Source organism: Podarcis liolepis (assembly GCF_965112155.1).
Source record: "Podarcis liolepis genome assembly, chromosome: 2".
Lineage (NCBI taxonomy): Eukaryota > Metazoa > Chordata > Lepidosauria > Squamata > Lacertidae > Podarcis > Podarcis liolepis.
Window position 1 is genome coordinate 33781209 of NC_139555.1, and position 26821 is coordinate 33808029.

The 26821-nt window shown below is 46.9% G+C and overlaps 1 protein-coding gene and 1 long non-coding RNA gene across 4 annotated transcripts in view; one reads left to right on the forward strand and one right to left on the reverse strand.

The window, feature by feature from the left end:
• LOC310699462 overlaps window positions 1–20564 on the reverse strand; it is a 222481-nt gene extending 201917 nt beyond the window's left edge. Inside the window, exon 1 of the long non-coding RNA XR_014522097.1 lies at window positions 20229–20564. This is a non-coding gene — a long non-coding RNA (uncharacterized lncRNA). The remainder of the gene's footprint in view (window positions 1–20228) is intronic.
• LOC310699373 (polycystin-1-like) overlaps window positions 1–26821 on the forward strand; it is a 77586-nt gene that overhangs the window by 13264 nt on the left and 37501 nt on the right. For 2 of the 3 annotated variants that reach the window (XR_014522057.1, XM_083487082.1), the window contains exons 7-22: window positions 2407–2587; window positions 5430–5656; window positions 6963–7081; window positions 7424–7571; window positions 9197–9471; window positions 10561–11322; window positions 11869–12000; window positions 12564–12739; window positions 14498–14634; window positions 15415–19082; window positions 19997–20152; window positions 21269–21406; window positions 21517–21799; window positions 22185–22416; window positions 23270–23429; window positions 23978–24118. Coding sequence is in view for 2 of the 3 variants with exons in the window: in XM_083487082.1 (XP_083343208.1) it covers window positions 2407–2587; window positions 5430–5656; window positions 6963–7081; window positions 7424–7571; window positions 9197–9471; window positions 10561–11322; window positions 11869–12000; window positions 12564–12739; window positions 14498–14634; window positions 15415–19082; window positions 19997–20152; window positions 21269–21406; window positions 21517–21799; window positions 22185–22416; window positions 23270–23429; window positions 23978–24118 (6935 nt within the window). In the remaining variant the exon portion in view is untranslated. The remainder of the gene's footprint in view (window positions 1–2406; window positions 2588–5429; window positions 5657–6962; window positions 7082–7423; window positions 7572–9196; window positions 9472–10560; window positions 11323–11868; window positions 12001–12563; window positions 12740–14497; window positions 14635–15414; window positions 19083–19996; window positions 20153–21268; window positions 21407–21516; window positions 21800–22184; window positions 22417–23269; window positions 23430–23977; window positions 24119–26821) is intronic. The other variant, XM_083487083.1, reaches the window with a different exon arrangement.

Consider the following 26821-nt stretch of genomic DNA (forward strand, 5'->3'; position numbering starts at 1 on the left):
ACAGCTAGAAAAAAGGCATTTTCCACCCTGGGAGAGAGAGAGAGTTGTAGAGCAGCAGAGCCCTTATAAAAAGACCAGAGAGGCGGGAAGCCAGGGAAGCAGCGCGAGGCAGCCAGCAATATCAGCTATTGATCTCAGAAGGCACACAGCACTGTCGGGTCCTTCTGATGCTATGAGTGTGAGAGGGGTCACTCCTAAGGTTGCCATTGTCTCAGCCTGGATGCTGTGATGGTGGACAGAAGGTGAGAAGTCAGCTGCTAACCTCACCTAGAGCTGCAGCATTTCCCCTCTTCCCCACCCCACCCCCAAGATTCTGCTGAGGATGGCATCCCAGGGATTTCGACCATGGTGGCTGTTGTTCCTACTGCTGGGCAAAGGGGACACAGGTAGGCGAAGCAGTGTTTCTACAAAGTGGGAGTTCTGTGTTGGAAAAGCATAGCTGCAGTGGGATGACAAGGCTAGATCTCTTAGCATGTGTCAGTCAATTTACAGCATGATTTAACCACCCTTCTGTTCACTAGATTAGGATGGTTAGAAAGGGCCGTTTTGGTTAGAAATGGCGCTTTAAAGCAATCACCAACCCATTTTGACTATGGAAAGATGCTCCAGGCAGATTATTCTTAAAGAAAAGAGAAGGATTCATGCAAAACTCATGCACGCATGCTCAAATTCATTCCCGTCAAGAAGCACTAAAAAGAGTGAAGAATCCATCCTTAAAATACACAAGGCATGGTTAATGCAGCTGTTTTGTACACGTTTCAGAGATCATACTCTAAAGAGCAGAACGGTGAAGCTGATCTTTGTTAGTATTTGTCAGAAGAGGGTGAGGCGATATTATAGTCTGAATGAATTAGCCACAATTAAAGGACATTGTGTGGGTGCTCCTTGTAGATGTAAGGAAAGGCTGAGCATCCTTGCCTGTCAGGCCCAAAACTTTGCTTTCTGCGTGCACCTTTAAGAAGCTTCTTTGACATGGTCAGCAGTAACACTGCCATGTTTCTTAACACCCTGGTTAAGGAATTGGGAGTTGGTCATGTGCATGTGTGCTCCATCTTCTTCTCAGACTGAACCATGGTTCAGTGTTAGATCAGCATTGATGCTGGTCCCAATTAATAGCACTATTCAGGTTCCCCCTTAGGGAGGGCCTGTAAATTTACTTCAAACCCAGATTTCAAATCTTGTTTAAAGCCCACCCAACCATCCAATCCAATATGTTTACCTGAGAGCAGGTCTCATTGAACGTAATAGCTCTTATTTCTGAGTGGACACACATAGGCCTGCACTGTTAATGCTTCTCCTCTTGAGACAGCTACCCACCGTAGAATACCTGTTTATAAACCACCCTCTTCCCCTTCTTGTTTGGAAAAAGTTGGCAGAAACTGAAAGCCAGGCTCCATAGAAACAGTAACAAAGTTTACTGGGCAGCATTTGGGAGGGCTGAAAGACCCAAACAAAGCCCTTCTCTGGACACCTGAATGCCAGCACCTAAAGGAGATCTGTGGGGAGCCTTTAAAAAGTGATTTGTATAGTTGGGAGGATTTATGGGGTCAGCAACGGATCAGACTTTGTTTAGGGTTGTCACGACAACGAGTTTTTTGAGCGGGCTGCCAACTAGCCTCCTGTTGTTGCCAAGATAGTTGGGTTTGTGAGGAAAAGTGTGTGTGTCTATTATACAAAAACAATTATTAATGAAGGGTTGTAACTTCTTCTTTAAACTTTTCTCTTTTTTAATCCTGCATGCATTCTTAGGGATGGGATATTGGTGCTCAGGCTTGGTGTTGCCAGATCTGCTTTCCGCAGATTATAATTCCAAACATGGGCTCTGTCAAGGGTTCCTTTCATTCTGAAGGACCTCGTGATATAGCTTCCGCTTAAGGCTAGCTCAGTTGGTTAGAGTGTGGTGCTGATAACACCAAGGTTGCAGGTTCAATCCCTGTATGAGACAGCAGCATATTCAGCTCGGATTAGATGATCCTCAGGGTCCTTTTCCAACTCTATAATTCTATGAATCTACAAGGGCTGTGTAGGATGGAATTAATTGCTGCTACCAAAATCAAAATGGTGTTTGTAGCAATGGGTCTTAAATCAGAGATGACTAATTTATTTTATTGTTTTCAGCAGCTGAGTTGTAACCTACTTTAGCTGTCTTGGGGGCCTAGGTTTGCTATCAATATGGTCTCGCATTAGAAATCTCTATTCCAATACTGTATATAATATTAAAACAAATACCCTTGTCATACTATCTTAGATGTTCTTCACCAATAGAAAGAAAAAGCCCAACTTTTATTTTATTTTTTAAAAAATGCTTATAGCATTAAAGACACGTGAGGCTTCTGCAATTCAAGACAGCATGTTCTGGTGTTCTCTTAAGCTTGAGTTGTTGTTGTTGTTGTTGTTTTAATTCAGATACTTCCACTTGCCCACGAGGTGGACAAATCAATTTGCAGAACTTGAACTGTTACTGGCTTGGTGAGACAAAGGAGACATGGCAGGATGCCAGGAAGCTCTGCCAGGGGGTGCCTGGAGGAGACCTGGTCGTGGTGAGGTCCCTGGAGGTACAAAGCTACCTCCAGAAATCTTTTTCTAAGTAAGTAACTTTAGCATGTGCCTCATTTGTAAACGTTTCCCAACTCCGTGCATCATAAGGATTTTCTTTCTTTTTTTTAATGCATAGACTACCCTGCCAGGGACGTGGGTGGTGCTGTGGGTTAAACCACAGAGCCTAGGACTTGCCGATCAGAAGGTCAGCGGTTTGAATCCCTGCGATGGGGTGAGCTCCTGGTGCTCGGTCCCTGCTCCTGCCAACCTAGCAGTTCGAAAGCACGTCAAAGTGCAAGTAGATAAATAGGTACTGCTCCGGCGGAAAGGTAAACGGCATTTCCGTGCGCTGCTCTGGTTCTCCAGAAGCAGCTTAGTCATGCTGGCCACATGACCCGGAAGCTGTACGCCGGCTCCCTCGGCCAATAAAGCAAAGATGAGTGCCGCAACCCCAGAGTCGGTCACGACTGGACCTAATGGTCAGGGGTCCCTTTAGAAGAAGAAGAAGAAGAAGAGTTTGGATTTGATATCCCGCCTTTCACTCCCCTTCAGGAGTCTCAAAGCGGCTAACAATCTCCTTTCCCTTCCTCCCCCACAACAAACACTCTGTGAGGTGAGTGGGGCTGAGAGACTTCAAAGAAGTGTAACTGGCCCAAGGTCACCCAGCAGCTGCATGTGGAGGAGCGGAGACACGAACCCGGTTACCCAGATTACGTGACTACCGCTCTTAACCACTACACCACACTGGCTCTCCTGTCCCAGTGACAGAAGGTTTATTGTATTGTAATATAGCATGTGTGATCCGGGTCTCTGAAATACTTTCTAAAACCATTCACCTGGAGATTAGATGGTTCAACAGACCATACCATGTTGGTTTTTCTTGACATTGGTGTGGTCAGTGGTGCTACTCAGTGGTATGTGTTTGTAATAATGATTTGCATGGCAGCACACCTATGAGCTATCAACGTTTCAGCACACCTGTATCTTAACAATGTAACTAATTAGAGATAAAAAGCCCAACTTTTATTTTATTTTTAAAAAAATGCTTATAGCATTAAAAACACGTGAGGTGGAGCTTACCTGCTGCACCAAATGCTGATTATTTTGAAAACTGTATTTAAGCTGACCAGTATTCTGCTGGGGGACTGTGGAGTGGTGAGAAGGGTGTTTTTGCAGCTGTTTGATTATTTCTTAAAATAAATATAAGCAAAGATATTGGGGGCAAGTTTTTATTCCATTGTCCCAGGTGCTGCACAAGCTCGGTTGGTCCAGAAGGTCCAACATACCATTGTACATCCATGAGCAGCAGCTGATGCTCAGATTAACTGCCAGGGCTGATGCCAAGTTTTGAGGTGGCCCTGGGCAAGATGGTCTCTGTTCTCCCTCTTGTGCCACCATGGTACCACTCCAGGAAATGAGGATGGTGGCAACTGCGGAAACTGCTTTGCACAGACTGAGCGTGGCTGCCTCCCTCCCCAGTATGTTTACTAGGCCAAGAAATGGACACTGGTACAGACAGGTGGTGGCCAGAGCTGGCCTGAGGGATGAGCATGTTGGGTTGTGCATAAGGAATGAGGACAACTGGATTTAGTTCACATTTAAAGGTGAACCTGCTTAATTCACAACCAGAACACAACCATCCTGTGAAATTCACCCTTCTCCTAATTTTTCAGTGCCATTCTCCAACAATGTTATGTGTACTAAAATGTATTTTATAGCAAAGTGTGCCTATAGATTCAATTATTAGTGAAAGTAACAGGCAAAAATGCAGTATATTACAGAAAATTGCTTGCAAAAATATGTGTATTTCAAAACTGCATACAAAAATGTGTTTATTAACAAAAATATGCACCAATATGCTGAAGAACTTTTGTGAGGGTATTTAAACAACAACAAAAATATGCAGTACTGTGGAGACCTGAAATTAATTGGAAAAATGAGAAACTGAGAGAACCAAAAGGACAAATTAATCAATCCTGTTTCTGATTCTCTTTACTTGAAGCCAATACACTTGTCTGCTTGCTGATCAAACTGCATTTTGCTTAGCAATGAGCCGTGGTCCAGCTGTTTCCATACAGTTAGTATGAGAGTTATGTAAACCAACCATAGCTTGTTTGTTTAAAATATTCTCAGACTGCCTTAGCATCAAACAAGTCTAGTGCAATCAAGTTAAACAATGAAATGTCAAGCAGCATGACAACGATCAATGGCTTCATCCCAGAGGCTTTCAACCTTTTTGAGTCCATGGCTCCCTTGACCAACTACATTCTTTCTGCAGCACCCCTGTGGGGCTCAGGAGCCCAGTTATGTCACCCCTTCCCTGAAGAACTGGCAGCCTCTCACCTTTTTTCAAACACCCTCCCTTGTGGAGTGTTTCCTCAGCCTCTTCTCCCCTCTCCTTGGAGTCCTCTGGGCAGCCACTGCTGCTACCCCCTGGTCTCTGAGCTGCCCCTCCTGCTCCAAATGAGGTTCCTCATCACACTGCCCCACAGGGGCCTGGGACTTGTCTGTACATTCCCAAGAGCAAGGGCTGGCAAACTGGCTGGCTGGGCTCCCTCACCCGCTTGCTTGCTTACTCCAAGGCCGCCTCAGCTCCTGGCAACCAGCACCCCATGGCCAGCACCAGAGGCACCATTTGCCTGCAGAGCTTGTAGCCAGGGCTTCAGCAACAAACAGCTGTGCAAGCCTTTGAGAGGCAGAGATGTGAGAGGAGGGAGGGAAGGAAAGAGGGACACAGGCCAGTGTTGCCTGCCCTGACCATCATTCAAGCCACCCTAGGGTGCCACGGCACACTGGTTGAAAACCACTGGCTTCATCCTGTTCTGTCTCCAAATATTGGCCCAGTCCATGGTGTTACCAGAGTTATTGCCTTTCCTTGTCTTTCTTATCAGCAGTGCTGGCACAGTTTGGATTGGATTGCGTGACCTTGGCTCCTCTGGGTCAATGCGCTGGGTTGACGGGGGCCTCCTAGATACATTCCAGAACTGGATGTCCTCAGGCCGACCTGAGGGAGGGAAGGAAATGTGTGCGAAGATGCTTCTAGTGGATTCAAAAGGGTACTGGAGATGTACCCCATGCTCTGAGAAATCACCGTTCATCTGTGAAAAGATAATTGGAGGTACTGGAGGCATTCTAGTTTGTGTTCTGTAATTTTAATGGAGTTTTTTGCAAATGTTTTGATGGGGTGGTGTTACTGTGTATTTTCATTGTGGGTGTCTATATTGTAATGTCTGTGTAACCAGCTTTTGTACTTTGCAAACAGATTAGAAGCATGTTTTGATGTGAAGAGGCATATAAATTAAGCAATAAATGCAGAAACAAACATGAATAGGCTGATCTTTATTATTCATCTAATGAGATAACCCCTCTCAAAACAGGAGGATTCATTAGAAGGAAGCTGAGAAAGACAACCAGGTAGTTCTGATCTGTTAAGGAAGCTTGGAGCAAAGTTGTAAGGGGCAATCCCACTAGCGTTATAGACTTGGACTTTCAAAATCCTTGTGATGAAATCTCTTTTCGAAGGTCGATAAGAAAACTTTGCCGTCATGGTATGACAGAGTTGGTATCTTGGCAGAGGAAACCAAGGAGCAGAGAATAGGGAAAGATGGGCAGCTTAGGAAACACAGCCCGGAGTATAGAACAGATGCTGGTCGTGTTGAAAAGACACTGGGTGAATTTGCTCTAGAGTCCGATGGGTCATCTGTGGTGGTCTAGAATAATTCCTCCTGCAAGGGGTTGAAAACAAGCCTTCTAGTCCATGGCGCTGTGGGTTAAACCACAGAGCCTAGGACTTGCCGATCAGAAGGTCGGCGGTTCGAATCCCCGTGACGGGATGAGCTCCCGTTGCTCGGTCCCTGCTCCTGCCAACCTAGCAGTTCAAAAGCACATCAAAGTGCAAGTAGATAAATAGGTATCGCTCTGGCAGGAAGGTAAACAGTGTTTCCGTGCACTGCTCTGGTTCGCCAGAAGTGGCTTAGTCATGTTGGCCACATGACCCAGAAGCTGTATGCCGGCTCCCTCGGCCAATAAAGCAAGATGAGCGCCACAACCCCAGAGTCAGCCATGACTGGACCTAATGGTCAGTGGTCCCTTTACCCTTTACCTTTAGTCCATGATGTGGGAAGGATGATTAAACTGAATGCGAGCTCCTGCTGATGAGGAAGTGCTGAATGGTGAAGAACGTGGGCACAAAAAGGAAATAGGAGAGAGCTGAAAGGAAGCGGAAAGCAGGGTCTGCCAAGAGGCCAGCCAAGTCTAGCTACTAACCCTGATCACTATATTCTGAGCTCCCCACACCGTCTTGGTAAGCAGCAGCAACAGGCAGTGTTGGGAAGCCGGCAGAGCGACACAGCCTCACCCTACCTCACTATTGGATGTTATAGGACTGTATTGTCAGTTCCTTTTTATGTGCTCTATGATTACAGCTGTGCTTCCAAGCCCAAACTTATTCCTGACGGGAATGCCAAGGTTTAGCACTATCTATGAAGTGAAGAACGTCAGCACCAGAAAGCCAGCTCCTTTCTTAGGGGGCAGCAAAGTGGAGGTAATGTATTTCCAGGGCCGATTTGTTTTTGTGCATCAAATATGTCTTCTATTCCACAAGACGTTGCTGAGGGATCTTGAGAAATCTGCTGCTTTTTGACAGTGACCTCAGCATTATACAATCCAACATCTATGTAAGTAGAAAATTGTCCAGAAATCCCAATATTAGAAGTTCATGGGAAACCCTGATTTCCAAATCTGATGTGTCTCTTGTAGCTTACCTCATATGTAAAAAAAACCAACTGTGGTGCCATTGTTGCTCAGTATGTTCACTGTGGGCCCTAAACCCTCTACCCATCTTAAACTGCCCCCCAGCTACCCATGATTTGCTTTTGTCTTGCAGCTGATGCTCTTTCCAGGCCTCTGGTTCAGCCACAATGGAACAGTCGCCTCCCTAGACTTTGCTATGCAAGCAACAAATAAGCCAATCCAGGCCCGTTTCCAGATTTTCCGCCCATATTGCAGTCCCAGTCAACATTTGATTCCACCAGGTAAGGGAGAAACCCCTTCTGCTCCCTTCCTTGCAATCCCTTAGGTCAAAGAATAACAGATTCTGTCTTTATTCTTTATAGCAGCTTAATTAAAAAATAAGTTGCCATTTCTCCCTAGCAACATCTTGTTTTCAGCTGAGGAACATGGCTTTGCTGCAGATTTTTTACAGTCCCCCCCCCCCGCCATTTGTTAATTCCACCATTTAATTCATTTTTGTAATTGGAATTGCCTTCCAGTCGCACTCATTTCTTCTAAAATGCGGTACTTAAATTACAACCTTTGCATATGCTGATCACAGTAATAAATTTGATAAGAGTGTATGCGTGGGCCCAAACATTCACCTTGCATCTGTATCTGCGTGGTTTAAAACGATATTGATCTGTTTCTAAGTCATTCTGTACTCTCTCTGCTTCGATCTGTAATTTAGGTTCTGAACTACCCTTAAAAAAAATGAAACTCTGTATTCCCCATCTGCTACCATAGATAATATAAAATGTTATAACTTCCCCCTGTTTTTCACCAAGGTAGATGACATTTACTGGCAGAGTAGTCCCTCCAGAGTTCAGTGAACCTGCCAAATTGCAGAAAGATTGGTCCAGGGGCTTTTTGTGGGGTAAATAAAACTGATTCACTTTCCCCCATAATGAGGAGGGAGCATGTTTGCCTCTTGCTCTTTCTTTAAAATAACTAAGATGTGGCCAGGTGTATTCTCCCCTGCACATTTCAAAAAGCTTTGCAGCTTTGCATTGGTCTTTGCTTTCCAGTGACTGATTGTTTCCTCTTGACATGCTTCCTCTTGATATGCTTGACAGCATGAGACCATCTGTAAAGCTGCCTGAGAGCTCTGCCTTTTGTTTTAAAGCAGAACAAGATAGGATTTTAAAGAAAACCCTTAAATGAAGTTTTTAACTCTTTTTTAAAAAAACTGCTTTAGCAAAAAATACTCAGTCTTCAGTGTGCCACTAGCAAAACTTTGGGCAGCCTCATTTACTGCAAAGTCCGCGGACCTGGAGAAACAAAAAATATAGGAAAAATTAGAGCTATAAGGTAAAGAGAAGCTTAGAAAGAACAGAGTGATAGGGCAACATGCGACTTTTGGACATCAACTTGGGAGGGGGAAAGATTTGCAAATCATCCCCATTTGCCTTGTTATTTGAGCCCCCGTACGGATGCGGGTGGCGCTGTGGGTTAAACCACAGAGCCTAGGACTTGCCGATCAGAAGGTCAGCAGTTTGAATCCCCGTGATGGGGGGGGGGGGGAGCTCCCGTTGCTCGGTCCCTGCTCCTGCCAACCTAGCAGTTCAAAAGCACGTCAAAGTGCATGTAGATAAATAGGTACTGCTCCAGCAGGAAGGTAAACGGCGTTTCCGTGTGCTGCTCTGGTTCTCCAGAAGCGGCTTAGTCATGCTGGTCACATGACCCGGAAGCTGTACGCCGGCTCCCTTGGCCAGTAAAGCAAGATGAGCGCCACAACCCCAGAGTCGGCCACGACTGGACCTAATGGTCAGGGGTCCCTTTACCTTTATGTTACAGAGCTGATGCAGACTCCTAAAATAGAAATGACGTCTGGCTTTTTGGTTTTGTATCTTTTGTGCGATTCAGTGCCCTTCTATTTGTTCCTCAGGGTGCAAACTGCTTCATTCACCTTTTGCCTGCTGCCACTCTGAGCCACTCTGCAATGCCATGGCTGAATGCCCAAGTGGGCAACAGTGGTGCTCTTTGAAGGATCGATGCCTGAACATCTCCAGCCCTTGCAGCTCATATGCCTTTGAGAACACAACTGCTCACACCCAGCCATTCCCATACCCTCCGCGGTACAAAGGGGCTTCGCCATTCTATTCCATAGCGGCTGATCTTCCTTTATTGCTCTCCCCCAGCAATGAAAACACCCACATTCATGTAAGTGTATTCAGGAGTTGCCTTGGGGTTGTAAACAAGACTTACCCTTGTCTTTCGTTCAATGTTTGCTCTATGCTTTGAGGTTCTTCACATATCTTGTTTTGCCTTAGGTATACAGGAAGTGGTTCTGCGGTTCCACGTGGGAAACACTTGCTGTGATAGCTCCCAGGTCATGGGACCTCTTCACCTTGGGAGCCTCTTTTTAGCCTGGCCCACCTTGCTATTTCAGCAGCCATGCAAAATGTTTTTGTTCAGATCCGCTTTTACAAATGAGTCATAAGGAGGAGCTACATGGCACCTCTGTTTTCAGTCCGATACGTGCTGCTCAGATTTTGGTGGTCTTTTTAAAATTTTATTTGGTTTTTACAAATTAATGTTTACATTCAAAATCATAGATAAAAACAAATAAACAAGATTCTTCCAAATCTTTAGACTTCCCTCCTCCTCTCCATGGGTTCTTTACTTAACCTTTTCTACTGCACATCATAAGTCACTCCAATTTTTAAAGTTGTCCGTTGTGTCCAAAGTCATTGTTACATTACAAGAGTTATTTTAAACATGCTAAAGAGTTCAGATGTTTACAGTGGTCTTCCAAATATAATATGACTTGCCCCCATTCTTTGTTGAAATGTTGATCTTCCTGATTTCTGATTTTCCTGGTCATTTTTGCCATTTCTGCATAGTCCAACAGTTTGGTCTGCCATTCCAATCTGGTAGGGATGCTGTCTTCTTTCCAGGCCTACCACATCCTGGAGGCTGTTGTGTACATGAACAGTCTTTTCTGTTCCTTCTACACCTACAAGTCCTAACAAAAAGGCTTCTGGTTGTTTTTTTAAACAGTTTTTTCAATTCATTATATATCATTTCCCAGAATTCTTTTATTACCTTACAGTTCCACCACATATGTTAAAAGGTCAGATTGTGGTAGTCTTGTGGCGTTTTATATGGATTAGCATTACTTGCTGGTACACTGTTCTGCTTCTCGTGTACAACTATAGGAAGGAGTTGAATGAAGACCAAGTGTGTGTACTTTAAATGGAGGTTGTCTCCCAATAATTCCGATTAGCTTCAGCTGTCTGTGCGTTTCAGGTTCTCCTGCCAGAAGAAGAGATCTTTGTCCATCCAGGTGACATCATAGGGATACAGCACAGCGCTGATAGGGGCTCGTTCCTGCAGTGCGATCCCCACACAGATTCCCCTTGGCGACAGAGTTACATCAGCCTCATGAAGGAGAGCTGGTGGGAAGGAGGTATCCCTGGGCCGCCCAACCCCACCTGGGTGGACAGCATGCTTTGTGACCTACGAGTGACCTTTGCGCAAGCAATGAAGAGCTTGGCAAACCCTCCAATGCTGGCCCAAAGGCTGGAGTCTGGTACCTACACCTTCACCGCCACGGTGAGAAATGCTGTCAGCAGCTCACAGGCCAGCTGCTCAGTGCAAGTGCAGTCAAAAGTCAGTGATTTGCAGCTTATCTACCCCACACCACTCAGCGGGAAGCTCAACATACCCACAAAGCAGGAGATTTTCCTGGTCGTCAAGATCACCTCTGGTTGCAAGGCTGTGGCTAACTGGATGTCCCCGGTGGACATGGCTGGGGTGCCGTTTGTGGCCGCTTGCCCAGCAGGGATTGTGCTCCGTGTCCCCTCCTGCTACAGAGAGACCACAGACACCTGGTTCTCCTCGGTGAAGCTTGTCATGGATAAACCAAGAGAGGAGGAGATCTTGGACATCCTTGCTTCCAATGAGGTCAGTGCCCAGAAGTTGTCTGTGAAGATCCAGTCACATGATGCCATTGATGGACTCAGGGTGGTGCCTCCTGGACCATGCCGGATGCTAGTGGATGTGTCACAGGTGGGTTATGATGTTCCTTCCAAAGTTAACTCTTTGTTTTATGTGAGGGATGTCTGGTGTCATGTTTTGAGGATAGTGGTCCAGGGACCTTCTGATGCTCTGGCCATTCCAGTAAAACAAACAGTCCCCAGCAACAACATCTTAACGGGGAAAACTGCAAATGAAAGATGCTTCTTTCTAATGGGTAAGCTACAGAAGAACTGATTGTCATTATTTTTGGAGTGACCCCAGGGCACGGCTAGCTATTCTTATATGAAAAAAATATATTGTACATAGATGCATACCCTATACTGATTTTTGTGGCTTTGCAGAATTGACAAGGACTGTACCTCTGAACTAGGAAACAATGCAGTCATGATCTTGAATTATTGAAGGGGCAAAGAAATTGGAGTGTTAGGCAGTGCACAGATCCCTCAGTCCCAGGTCACTGAAGTATCCTACCTGGACCCAGACTCATTTACTGCTCCTCAATACTTAGCCCAAAGTTCAACCAGCATAGCCAATATATGGGTTATTCTCATCATGCAACTTCTTTGCTTTAACCAGGTATTTACTGCTGAGATCAGCCAGGGGTCCTCTGTTTCTTACACCTGGGTGATTGATAACATGGACATGTTTGCCTACAATGGTCAGAGCTACAGTGTCACATTTAAGAGACCTGCTACATATAAGCTAAAGGTGAGAAACCAAAGCCATTCAACAACAACAGCAGCAGCAGCAATAACAGCAACCCCATAGTAGAGCATTGCACACGTGGGCATTTCAAGGAATATAAGTAGTATTTGTACAGCAATTTATATGTGTTATCTCAGTATTTCATACAACAGCCTTATAAGGTAGTCCAGTATATTAGGAGAAATTACATGTCAGAATGTGAAAATTGCATACAAAAATGAATATATGTAATGAAACAGTGTGCACTCTTCCATGGATTGATATTTTTTTTAATTACAAACTGATGTAAGCAAACTGAACCAAGACTAGAAAGATTAGGACATGAGGGAAACAAACAAACAAAAAAAGACTGTAATATAACAGAGAGAGTGGCTTGCTTGCAGCTTCTCTGTGAGTTCCTTTGAGCCAGGGACTTCCTGACTCTCTTTTGTCTCTCTCTACAGAAGCAAATGCATAGCTGAGCTGCTATGAGCATTATCAGAAGATGCTTCAGTGACTTATGGGATTTGGGTGGTTTATTTGGTTTGGGATCAAAGGTTTCTTGGTTTTCTCCTCTTTGTTCATAGTTGACAGCAAAGAACCCGGTGAGCTTCAAATCTTTGGAACTGATGCTCATAGCTGAACCCATGAACCCCTTGGCTCACCCTGAATTGCTGGGACTCCCTGGAATTGTGGAAGTCAATGTTCCCCAGACTATGATATTCAGGGTGGAAGTAGACACTGCCGTGGATGTCATGGTGAGGTAAGAAGCAAGGCAAGGAAGTCTGGATAGGTGCTTTCAAGTGATTGCCCATCACCAAAATCCAAGTTGCAAGGAACACACAATCTTAGGGAAGAGCTCTCTGGGAACAGCCAGTGTATCTACTCAAGCCCAATTCACACCATCGTTTTCTGCAGAAAAAAACCCTCATTTGAGCTGACTTACAAACACTTCTGCTAAATTCATCCCAATTTAGCTTTTAGTATAGAATCGCTAACTCAGTTAGTAGCCACCAACTCAGTCTCATCCTATTCATAGATCACAAACAGTCTGACCTGGTATCTTCCCCTAAATATATGACAATTCCTAGTACTCCCCCCTTCCCTCTTTTTTGGCACATTTGGTGATGTTCAGGAGGTGTAGTAAACTGCATCTGTGACTTTGCCTGTGCATGAAAGCCACACTGGTTTGGTAGAAAATGAACCATGAGGCATAGAGGATACCCAAGAATCAGCCTGTTGCAGGGCAACAGTCCAGTTCAGATCACAGTAGACCACCATAGGGTACACTAAATGGGGGGGGGGTGTTAAAGAGGCCAGCAAAGCAAATTGCTTAAAATAATGTAAGCAAGACAAGTCACCTATTTCAGGGGAAGGCAGACAAACAAAAATCAGAATAACCAGTTCAACAGCTCTGGAGAAAGCTGCTTTCTGATCGGACTATAAGTCAGAGTCAGAACATGACAGTGCCTGGGAGAATCACTGAACTTAAAATTAAAAAAAGGATAATCTAATTCAACACCCTACTCTCTCAAGGTACCCTGGAGTTACCTGCTCTGCTGGTACCTGTAATGTCCCCACTTTAGTGTACCCCACAAGCAAGAACTACCATGCCAGAGATGGCTTTGGGAAAAGGAATAAATATAGCGAAAAGACATTTGAGGTGTTGAAATAACAAATTGTGCAACCAGGACTTGCAAATTGCTTGACTTCCAGACCTTTGGCAGCGAGCATTGTATCCATCTTGTGGAAAACAGATTTTTTGGCAGGGGCTAAAGGTGGTGATAGGTAGTGTGGGAGATGTACCAGAGGGGGTGATGTGATAAGGGGCACAGAAGAAACTCTGGGAAGGAATTTATCATTGCCGTTGCTGAGTCCAGTCCAATCTCAGGCAGAGATAGGGTGAACTTTCTGGGTCTTGTTTTCAGTACTCCAGATCAACAAAACCAACAAAAGAGTCTTGCGGCACCTTGGTGACTAACAAATTTCCTATGGATTTATGGGCCAGAATGCTGTTCACCAGCAACAAGTAGTACAATTCCTAATTAACAGGGAATATATGGGTTCCCCTGTGTTGTTTGGCCTGTCGACACAAGTGGATGGGAATGGAGAACACTGAGATCAAAAGGAAGCAAATTGCAAAAAGAATGGAGAGTAATAATCACATCCAATAAAACAGTTAAAGTGGCAATTAGGATAGCTGTGTTGGTGATAACAGAAACTTCCTGGCCTTGGTAAGTTAGCAAACACATATAGTGTGATAAATATCTTGATTCAAGTCACAGATGATAGAACTGAATTCCTGATGAAATGTAATTCAAAGAGTTTCATGCTGGAGTCTCCCTTCAGGTTTCCTTTGTTCACAGACAGGCAGGTCAACAGGCATCACTGGTAGAAATTCTGTCCCAAATTGTCACTCTGTGCAGACGCTTTAGGAAACACTGCCGCTCTCATTGTGACCTCTGCCGGTTGCCCGCAGTATATCCAATGCATTATTTGTTGTCTGTATTTCTGTTTGCAGGTGGAATTTTGGTGACGGCAGCCCAGAGGCAGAGACCACCCTGGCTCCTCCTTACGACGCTCAGCTGCCACGACCGGATCCACAGACAGAACGAGTTCAAGTGTCAGCAAGGGTGACCCATGCCTTCATTCAGCCAGGTGGGGAAATGGGTTTGATACTAGGAGATAACTTAGGGAGCTCAAGGAGCTTCAAGTCACGCCTTTCTCCCTGAAATGAAGAGGAGGAGACTAGATGGATGAGAAGATAGCAGCTGAGAGAGCTATGGGCAGAAAGGTTAAAATTGGTGTGGGAAAATAGGTGCCAGAACAGGCTGACTAACCACCAGCAGGTTGAAATCTAGGAAACCAGAAGAGAACAGGTGAGGCAAAAGCATCATAGGAGATTGAGACCAAGACAGGAACACGCATATGGGAAGGGAAGCAAAGCTAATGAGGTGCACTGTAAAGTGAGGAAGGAGCTTTCCTGCTGTGGTAGCCGTGGGGAACTTGAGGCCCCTACACCTAAATTGACTGTCACCTGCCAATCACTTCAATCTACCTCAACAGCTTTTGTGGTTTTTCTAGGGTTAGATTTAAAATTATACCTATTTTATATACAAGTTGTGATTATTATGTACATTTTACGTATCTTACATTCTGTTCCCCCTTACAGAAAGACAGGATGTGAATCTGATAATTAAGGGTTAAAATACCCAAGGTTAGTCAAACTCAAGAGTAGACCCATTGATGTTAATGGACCTATAAGTCATGTCCATTCATTTCAATGGGTCTGTTCTGCGAGTGACTAACATTAGGCACAACCCGCATTTTAATTAACACATAAAGGAGAAACCTAGCTATGAGCAATAAATTGAAAAACATCCAGCTTCTGAAAAATTACCACTCCTGAGTGATACGTACTCATCGTTATTTCTGTAGGTGACTACACAGTCAGAGCTGAAGCCCTCAACAAGTATGAGCAAGTTCACCAAATGGCCAGAGTCTGTGCTGTCGTTCCTATAACCCTGGTGACCATACTGTCCAGTCCAACTTCTCCATTGGTTAAAGAGGTTACTCAGTTTGAGGCCTTGGTTTCTCCTTCCCTCTATGGCATATGGTATTCCTGGAACTTCGGCGATGGGTCACCTGTACAGGAGGGGCAAAATTCTACTGTGTGCTATTCCTTTGAAAAGGCTGGGATTTATAATGTGACCCTAAGAGCCAATAACAATCTCAGTGACATAACATCATGGGCATCAGTGTCTGTCAGGGAAGGAATTATGGGCCTGCACATAGTGTGCAGTGGGCCCAGTGAACTCGGTTCAGTCACAGTTGTCAATGCCACAGTTACCTCTGGCACAGATGTCAGGTGGTCTTTCGACATGGGAGATGGATCCACCTACAGAAATCTGTCACACGGTGTTGTTTCTCACATTTTTGCTGCTGAAGGAAAATACACAGTAACAGTGACAGTTCACAGTGCTGCGACCTATACCGAGGCATCCACCATAGCCAACATTTACAAACTGCGTATTAGCAGCATCCTGGCTCCTAGTTGTCTCTCCAGTGGGGAGCTGACCCGGTTCCAAGCTTTTGTGACAGGGCCAGTTAAAGGGGTTATGTTCTGCTGGGATTTCCAAGATGGCCTCCCTCCTGCTGTTCGTCATGGAGACCCCACGGTCCTTCACAGCTACATGTCGGCTGGGAATTACCAGGTGAATCTGACTGTCTATGGAACAATGAGCAGTGCTTCTCGTCAGCTAGCCGTTTGTGTAGAGGACAAAATCAGCTCAGTTAAGCTGTTGGCTCCAATGTCTGCTGTAGCCTTAGAGGAACCGCTTTCCTTCTTGGCTGAAGTAGATCCAGGCCCCGACCCTCAGCACCAGTACAGGTACCATTGGGATTTTGACATCGGTGAAGACCCAGTGCCTTCTAAAACTCCAGAAATCACATTTGTGTACTTGGAGGCTGGGTTGTACATGGTAACCGTGACTGTGTGGAACACGGTCAGCCAACAAAACGCCTCGGTAAATATCATAGCTCAGCAGGCCATTAATACCATCTCCATTCACCATAGTGGTGAAACGGGCATCTTTCTAGCTGTGGGCACTCCCTACGACTTTGTGGCTGAAGTCAGCTGGGACACTACAGCCGCATTTCAGTGGGACTTTGGAGATGCCTCACCTCATCAGGTGGGTCAAAGAGCCCCCCACACCTATAAGAAAGCAGGAGAGTTTACCATCGTGGTTGTGGGTGAGAATCTGGTCAGTCACAGGACAGCAACACTCACCATGACGGTGCTTACTCCAGTCAAGCTGTTGACTCTACATGCTGAGCAACCAGTGAGCGAAGCTGGGCAGGAAGTCACCTTCAGATCTTCTTTAGCTGCAGGGGATCGTGTTCGCTATCGCTGGGCTGTTGGTGAAACAACTGGATTCCAAGAGGGAGCGGCCATTTTCACTCACACTTTCCCCACTCTTGGCACCTTTGTGGTGTTTGCCGTAGCTGAGAATGCTGTGAGCATAGAGAAGGCAAACATCACTGTAGAGGTCCAGGAAAGAGTCCAAGGGGTGCAAATCCACAGTGAACATGTAGTGCAGGACAAGTATGTGGCCGTTGCGGAAGCCTTCTCTCTCTCCAGTGAGGTTGCTCAGGGCTCCAATGTCACCTTCCATTGGGCAGCTTTGAAAGGAAAGCATCCATTGTTTACTTCTGAAGGGCAGTTGTTCTTATTCTGCCCCAATACAAGTGGGGAACTCCTGGTGGAGGTGAAAGCTGGGAATGCACTGGGTGAAGCCACCACCAGCCTTATCCTGGAAGTCTTGGAGAGAGTTCATGGTGTGAAGGTTCAATCGGCCGCTGATAATGTTGCAGTAGGAAAGCCAGTGAACCTGAACATTTCTGTGGTGTCGGGAACAGATCTCCTTTATCAGTGGAAGGTGCAGGAGGACGCACAGCTGCTGCTTACCACCACACCTTCCCTTTCACACATCTATAACACCCTAGGCTCCAAGCTTGTCTTTGTCACAGTCTACAATGCCCTGGGATCCAGCAATGGCTCCACAGAACTCAGAGTGCAGGAACCTGTTTCTGGGGCAAATTTCAGCGTGGCAGGAATTATGCGACCTTTCCTCCTGAAGTCAGGCACCTCAGTAGAGCTTCTGGGCATGGTGGATGAAGGATCTGACCTTGCATGGGAATGGCAGCTACAGCGGGGGGAAGAGGAGAAGCTGATCCTCTCCCGTGGGCAGAACATCTCTCACAGATTTGAGCAGTTCGGAGACTATGGAGTGTTTCTGCGGGTCTGGAATGACATTAGCGAGAGTACAGCTCTGGGTGCCATCTCTGTCCAAGACCCTGTGACTAGACTGGCTGTGACAGTGGACAAGAGGACAGTGTGCACAGATGACGAGGTTACTTTTACACTGCGTGTGTTGAAGGGCTCGCGAGTGACCTTTGCCCTCTACTTCTCCTCGCTGGCGATTCATGTGGATAACCCTGCGGGGATCTTCCACTTTCCTTTTCCAGTGAAAGGTGACCACCAGGTTCTGGCATCTGCTTACAACAACGTTAGTAATCAGACAGATACTGTCATGGTGAAGGTCTTGGAGAAGGTGAAGGGGCTGCACCTCTTAGATGATTGTCCACTCATTCTGGAAGCCAACAAAGAACTTACACTCCGAGCAGCCGTGCAAGCTGGAGAGAACATTGCTTTCTCCTGGGCATTTCGGCTCCCTGGGCTGCCCGACTATAATGTCACAGGCCAGCAGGTGACGTATACCCCCTCTGGCAAAGACAATTTAACCATTCTGATTGAGGCCACCAATGCTTTCTGTGCAGACACTCTCCTGGTGGTAAGAACGTTAGAGGTGCCGGTAGTGACTGTTAACCTGTCCAGCAATGGCTCCAGGACATTTGTCAATCAAACCGTGACATTTGATGTAATGGCGGTTGGTGGCAGCAACCTTCACATGGAGTGGAATTTTGGGGACTCGCCCGAAACCTTCGCCAGTGAAGGAGATCAGAGAGTATTTCACAAATATCACCAAGCTGGTGATTTCTTGGTAGAAGTGAGAGTCTACAACAACGTCAGTTTTGTCTTGGCCCAGTCAAAAGTAACTGTGGAGCAGCTGCTCTGTGAAAGCCCTACTCTGAAGCTGGTTGAGCCTCTCTCTGTGATCTCCAAATCTTACACCACCTACTTTGAGGCTGATGTCGACTTGAAACAATGCACAGCCTACCGGGCGTTGTATCGGTGGGAGATATTCCGCGGCTGCAGCTGTGATGCTCCGACCAAGACCAATGCAGTCTCATTACCGCATGTAGATGTGCTAACCCCTCGTCTTGTGCTCCCCAAGTTCTCTCTGGACGTTGGTCCTCACTGCCTGCTTTTCACTATCTCTCTGGAGAACACACCCTTGGCCCAGATGGCTTGCAGTGACTTGACTGTGCTTTCCAGCAAGTTAGTTCCAGTCATCCAAGGAGGATCCTGGAGGAGAGGGACAGTCAAAATGGATCTGGTTCTAGATGGAAGCAAGTCATATGACCCTGATGTGGAGAAGGGTGGAAACTCCTCTCTGGCGTACCACTGGGACTGTCAACTGGAGGTAAGAAGAGGACCTAGAATGGCAGCAAGAAGACACATTGTTTAGACCACGGTTTCCCAAACTAGGGTCTCCAGCTCTTTTTGAACTACACCATCCCTGACCCTGCTAGCTAGGGATGATGTGAGTTGTAGTCCAAAAAGTTTGGGAAATCCTGGTCTGATTAACTAATGAGAAGCATAACCTGAAAAGGTGGGTTTTCCTTTACATGAAGGCTTTAATGCAGGGGTGGTGAAACAGGATCCTGCTGGAGGGCCAAATCCAGAAGTGACCAGTTCCCCAGAGGCCACTTTGTCAGGTGGGAGGAGTTACCCACCTGTCAATCACCTACCATCACACATTGCTTGGTGATTCAAACTTTGCAGCCATGGCTTAAATTCAACACTTTGTGAATTTGGTGCTTCTCTAATTCTCAAATTCAGAAGGCGCCAAATTTCCAGCAGCTGGAACTGAAGAAACAACAGTGCACTTCGAGTATGCTCCCAGTTCATTTTGCATTTGGAGCTATGGCTTTACTTGCCTAGCACCTGTTTTATTTCCTTTGCTTTCCTGCCCTTTAAAAGCTGTTATACCAGGAGAGCATTCCCCTTGTCCATTCTCACTTCTTTTGTATGAGAGAGAAGACTGAGCCTCACTTTACAGGGGCCTGTTGTCCTAACTTTTTGGGAGGGTAGGAAGAGGACCATGGCACTGGGGCAGAGAACCTGGGAGGAAGAGCCTCCAGGTGCTTCAGAACATAAGGCCAGGCTCAGCTCTCACAAATTTCTACTTTAATTGTATGCCAGCTTTCAAAAGTCTGTTGCTTCATAAGATTTCACCTTACACTCCCCCTCCCCACCCCTGCAGCCCCAATTTCAGCATCAGAGCAGAAATTAGTTAATGCAAAAGGCTCTTAACTGAACTTCTCTCTGCCACAGGCACTTAATGTGTCCACAACTTTATGTGGCTTCCCTGCTATGGCAGGCATGGACAGAGTGATTGTCCCACACGCCGTGCTGAATCCAGGAACAACTTACCACTTCAACCTTACAGTGAGGAAGCCTGGTAAAGATCCTGCTTGGGTGACACAGACGGTGAGCTTGGCTTTACAGTAGTACCTCCGGTTACAGATGCTTCAGGTTACAGACTCCACTAACCCAGAAATAGTACCTCGGGTGAAAAACTTTGCTTCAGGATGAGAACAGAAATCGCATGGCGGTGGTGCAGCAGCAGCAGGAGGCCCCATTAGCTAAAGTGGTACCTCAGGTTAAGAACAGTTTCAGGTTAAGAACAGACCTCCAAAACGAATTAAGTTCTTAACCCAAGGTACCACTGTATTACATTCTCTAGTCTCATGTGGCCACTCTGACTTCCCCCCATATAAATTGACAGAAACAGACGGACACAGACAGACGGACACAGTGAACATGTAGTGCAGGACAAGTATGTGGCAGCCGCTGGTGGTTGCTTATAGGGAGTCTTTTTGAAGAGTTGGCTGAGGGGAAAATGCTCTTAAAAGTGAAACATTTTACCCTCTGCATAAAAGTGTCTTGTAGTCAAAACACTTCCTCTGGAAAGAAAGAAAGAAAGAAAGAAAGAAAGAAAGAAAGAAAGAAAGAAAGAAAGAAAGAAAGAGTTCTGATTAAAAACAGAGCTTTTTCTTTCTTTCCACAGAACACAGTCTGAATGCAAGCCGCTCCATCCAGCCCCCTCAGCTGCACTAGGGAGTTCCTGAAGGGGAGTGATTCCTCCCTGCTGACTTGGACAGTTAGTTCCTGTCTTCTTGTATCAAAGACATAGATCAAAGACTGCCATGCTGAATGACCTCTTCTTTTCTCTTTGACAAAGAAACACAATGTACGTAGGGATGCCAAATGGCAAGGAAAGTACTGAGCCCTGGAATAATGCTCAAATGCACATATTCTTGCTATGAAGCTGGGAAGCCCAGTCAAGACCAAATGTTAGGATTTAGCACTCAGGGACAAGTGCAGTATGGGCAAACCCCCTAGACACACTACTGGCTTTTGTCCACTCTGACGGACCCTTCACCACAGTTCTGTTACGTTGCCTGGGAGAGGTCCAAGGGACTCCTCCATTGCTGGACATCTTGCTCCTCTTCTGTAGGGTCGCGTTTCTCCATTTGTACCAACTAGCCCGCTGTGTCTTGATTTGGGGCTGACTTTAATATTGACTCGGGTGTCCTCTGGCAGGTTTCGATCACATCTAGCCAGATCCTGCCTGTGACCCTGGAGTGCCGTTCCTGCAGTGCTTTGTCAAGCTACGAGGTCAGCAGCAGCATCCATGTCACGCTGTCTGGACGGTGCGAAAGCTGTGACAATGGAACGCTGGTGAGATGCTCTCTTCTGATTCCAGGGCTATAGAGCAGCAGGGGTTTAGTTGCGCTTAAAAAGAGGCGCCATTCTGATGTATCGTGATCTGTGCTGTCTGGCCCTTGCAGTACAGCTGGAGAGCTCGGAGTTCTGATGGCCAGCCTTTGACCTTGGACAATGTGACCACTTCCACTGGGGACTCCAACCGGGACCTGGTGATCAGGCAGGGGGTCCTGCAAGATGGAGTGAACTACACTTTCACCGTTTTGGTCACTCAGCCTAGAGGACAGCTCTGGGGAGAAGCCAGCATCACCCTCACCCCAAACCACCCACCCAGGGGAGGGCTCTGCATTCTGAGACCAGAAAACAATATCTACATCTTGGAGACACCAGTTAGATTTCAGTGCATGGGTAAGTAACGCAACAAGATTGCCCCAGTGGGGATCTCAGTGCCGTTAAAGAACTGGAACAGCTGCATCTCAAGGAGCTGTCCTTTGGAAGCTGTTTGAGCTCCACTTTTGTGGAAGCTGCAGGCAGGGAGGGCAGTCTTGTCATTTAGGCTCCATAGGTACCTGGGTCATGTGTAATTTTGCCTGCCAGACCACTAGACAATAACTTATGTGTGTGAGTATAGACATAGACTAGCATTGCATGGAATTCATTCATGGCTCAGGCATATACAGCTGTGTTGGAGCCAGATTGATTCATATTCTGATGTGACCAAGCTGAAGTGATGTATACCTTTACACCTCCTTCGTCTGATATCCTTCTGCATCTCCTGCTCTGACTCTTTCAGGTTGGATGGATGAGGACAGCAGCCCAACGCAGCAGCAGCAGCTGATCTACACCCTGACTGCCGAAATGTGCTCCCCTCACAGCAGCCATTGTTGGCACTCCTGCCTGTATCGAGGGGTCAAGTCTGCCTTCAGCATCTTCCTGCCCGCAGGCGCTCTTGGCAACCAATCCAGTGTCAACATCCTAGTTGAGCTGGAGGATTCACGGGGAGCAAAAACCTTGGCATTGAACCAGTAAATGTGGGACCTCTTTGGGATGGGCCGGGCAGGAGATCTCTGTGCCTTGTTCTTCCAGAGACTCAGGAAGAGAAAAAAAGAACAGGCAGGAGAAGACAGCATGCTGTGCTGTGCTGTGCTGCACTGTGCTGCTGTCCTAACAGTGGAATCACTGCCACTTGCCAGGACAGTATGGGGGGAGGGTGGCAAGGCCTGGGCTGCGTTGATGCACAAGCAGAGCCAATCTGGCACTCCCTCCAGCACACCCACACAGCCCTAACCTTGCTAACATCCACCCCCTGTACTGTTCTACAAAATGGCAGTAATGCTGCTGTCAAGAGGGAGGCAGCACAGCACTGCCACTGGCAGACAGAGTTGCTTTTGCAAGACTTATTTCTACCTGGAGAGAGATTAAAGCTGCAGTCATTGTGTTACTTCCTTGAGGACAGTTCTGTTCCCGATTATGAGGGTACTATGGCATTCAGTACTTGAGGATGGTAGCAAAACCTTTCTAAGTGTGGCTTGCACGGGCAGGGAGGAGGGAGGGATGCTTGCAAAGTGTGTTTGCACTTACAAAGTGTATTTGCAAAGTGTGCCCGCTCTCCCTGAGAGCCAGTGTGGTCTAGTGGTTAAGAGCGGTAGACTCGTAATCTGGGGAACTGGGTTCGCGTCTCCGCTCCTCCACATGCAGCTGCTGGGTGACCTTGGGCTAGTCACACTTCTCTGAAGTCTCTCAGCCTCACTCACCTCACAGAGTGTTTGTTGTGGGGGAGGAAGGGAAAGGAGAATGTTAGCCACTTTGAGACTCCTTCGGGTAGTGATAAAGCGGGATGTCAAATCCAAACTCCTCTTCTTCTTCTCTCCCTTTCAGAACCCTGACTCTCACCATGCCTGAACTCCCTTCAGGATTCAACACCATAACCAGCTGGTTGAAGAAGAAGAGCCAGTCGGAGCTGTGGGGTGTGGTCCAGCAAGGAAACCCACAGGAGGTGATTCCGTACTCCTTGGCTCTCATAAGCCTGCTGAATCACGTAAGCACTTGCTGGGGGGGGGGGAGAACGCTTTACATCTGCGTACAGGTTAACAATGCTTGCACACCCAGGAACTTGAGATTCTCAAGGTCTCGGTCCCATCCACAGCTAGGATCTGTTGTGCAGAGTTAGGAAAAAGGGTATTCTCCACCGTGACACCCCAGTTGTGGCATTCCCTCCGTTTGCACTTGCCCATTTCTTTGTTAACACTTAGGTGCCAGCCGAAGACACACTCACCCTAGCTTGGGGGGGGTGGGGGGGTGGATGGAGTGAACTTGGCGCCTGACAGTGAATGAGGTTGTGATATGGAAATTGGCTGGTGTGTTTTTTGTATCTTCACTGTCGATTGAATTATTCAAGTTTTGTCAGGCCATGTTCTACTTTGCCCTGATATCCTTTGGGGAGGAAAGGTGATACACAAATATAATTAATAATAAAAAGCACTTTAAAAAAATACGTATCATCTCCATTTGGGCAGGTTTTCTTTTTCTTTTTGGCGGTATTCTGTTCCAGCAGAGGTGATTTGGCCACATGTGGTTTTTTTCCAGGACTTTGGAAGAGGGTATAGCATGAAGGAGCTGAGGGACCGCATCTCCATCCGCAGCAATGTCACAGCAGCTCTGGCCTCCCTGAATATCTCCAGTGTGAAGGATGTTGCTCAGCTTAGCGCTGCACTGAGGGCTTGTGTGGTAGGACTCCTCCAGTAGATGTTTTGTCATTGCTCTGTTGGAGTCAGAGAAGGTGTTGCGATGATGGCCCACAATATTTGGGACCCTGCGGCAGAAAATCCAAATGGCAGTAAATATAACAATAAGCTGACTAGCTATTTGCTGTCCTTTCATAGTAATCCCCTCCCCAAGAAATCTGTGCTAGAGCTAGTGATATAAAAGGATCTGTTGGTTTTCCAATCTTAAATTCAGGTTTTTCACATTCTGCAGCATTTTGGGATATATCCCCAAATCCTGCAGAAAGTGATGTGTGATATTTCCTCTGTATCTTAGGGTCTCGGCCACACTTCTGCTTGCCCCATGCCTAGAAAGCATGAGGCCGAGTGGTTTTCCGCTTGGCCCACTCATTTCCCAGGGAAACCCCACTCTTTAGCTCTAAATTAGAACATAGAGTCATAGAATTGTAGAGTTGGAAGGGACCACCAGACTCTCCTAGTCCCTGGAATCTTTTGCCCAATGTGGGGCCCAAACCTACAACCTTGAGAGTCTTATGCTTTACTGACTGAGCTATCCCAGCTGACAATTGCTGTTTGCTCCAGCTGAGTGCTAAAGAGCGGATTTCTCCAGAAAGGCAAGAGGCAGTCCGGATTAGCCCTTAGTGTTAATTTCTCCCAATAAACACATTTATGTATGTAGTTTTGACTGTGCACATTTTTGCAAGATGCATTCCCTAATTTAATGCAGTTTCGTATGTTGTTTTCAGAGACATATTCATGTTTATGTACGCTTTCCCAATAGATATCCATTTTTGTAAACACTCTTTGGAGAAGTGCATCACAAAATTTGGATAACTCTGAATTTAGGATATTTGTGTTTCAGTTTGCATATTGTTCTAGAAAGTGTGGATTTGATGGATTCAGCTTTAAATGCTGAATTTCTCCTCCCTCCCTCGCTAGCTAAAGCTGAGCTGATAGTTTTAACATGCCATTGTCTATCTCAGGAGCTTTCTCTCTTTCCTTAAGCAGAAGAGAAAAAATTATCACTCAGAGTAAGAGCAACCATCTGCCTCCCGCAGCATCTTATCTTTCTTGGTTGTCACGAGTGCTGCCATTCTGCTCATGCAGCAGACTTCTGCTTGTGCAATGCAACTTCTCCCCTCTTCTCCTCTCATTTGCACACCTGCACACCTGCACACATTGACACGCACTCAGCTGCGGGACCAGAGCAGATTTTGCGAGCAGAGAAAGAGAGGAAGGGGAAGTCCCATGGGATACAACCCCGTTTGCAATATGCCTAGAGCCTTATTGATCTATTTATTTTAGTATGTGTCAGGGGTTTAGGAGCAGAAGCACGGGCAAGGGAGGAAACAGAGAGCGAAGGGGAGGAGGCAGAAGAAAAGATGAGTGACGACGACGACCCGAGATCTCCTAGTCTTTCCAGTGAATCAGAGGATTCACAGAAAGGAGCACCAGTGGCGAGGGCAAGGGGGGAGTCTAGGGGGGCACCCCAGGAAGACAGAGCCAGAGAGGACTCAGGGGGGAGCAGCTGGAAATCGGGACCAGCGTCACCGCCAGGAAGCAGGGAAGAGGAAGGGAGCCAGGGGGGAAGCGCTGGCAGCTCACCACAGGAGGGAGGACATGAGTCAGGAGTGGCCACACCTCCACAGGAGGGAGGACATGAGTCGGGGATGGCCACACCTCCATCGGGGAGCGAAGAAACGGTTGAGAGGAAAGTGGAAGGTTGGGCGCGCGCGCCAAGTTCAAATGCAGAGGAAGGCGGCGCAGTAAGCAGCCCCGAAAGAGAGCCAGGTCCTAAAGCCCGGCGCAAGGAGGCAGGAGGGTCTGGGTCAGCGTCAGAAGAATCCCGGAAGGAAGAAGCCCCGGGGGGTAGAGGGACCCAGAGGAGGACAGTCAGGAGGAAAAGGTGGAGCAAGGCTAGGATATTAAGTTGGTGCACACAGGGCGGAGACTCAGACGGAGCTTCGCCGACCTAGCTACTAGGCGTAGAGTTGCGCGCAGCAGCGTGAGAATGGAAACTGTAATTCAATAAAGACTTTTACTTAATGACCGCTGGCTAGCGTGATCCTCTGTGAGCTAGGATTTTCAAGCAGCTCTGACAGTAAGCTCCGTCTCCACTTGTGGGCATCTACAGCCTCGAGGAGGGGAGAGACACAGGTGCCTACTAGCAAGCTCACGAACGGCAGACGACATGACGGCTGAGCAGCAGATAGAGGAACTCAGAAACGCGGTGGCACAACTGAACGCCGAGGCTCTAGCATCCAGGAAGAGGGAGGAGGAAGCAGCCGCAGCCTGCAGGGATCTCCAGGTCAGGTTAGACGTGCTGACAAAGCAGACACCCCGGCAGGAGGGCATTGGGTTGGCGAGACGGACAGGCGGGCTGGTCTCTCACTTCGATGGGAACCTGCAACAGTATCCCAACTTTAGAGCCGACGTACTGTGCGCACTGCAACTGCTGCATAAAGACTTTAGAGATGAACAAGAGAGAGTGGGGTTCATCATGTCCCATCTGCATGGGGATGCGAGAGCATGGCTACGCAATTTATGGAGAGATAAGGATCCGGCGCTACAGAATGCAGATGCCTTTATTAAAGCGATGGATGGGTGTTTTTTATCAAGTATTGACGTGGATCTTGCACGGAAGGAGGTGCATGGGCTGAGACAAGGGAGGGCCAGCGTCAGGCAGTACCATGCCCGCTTTTTCGCC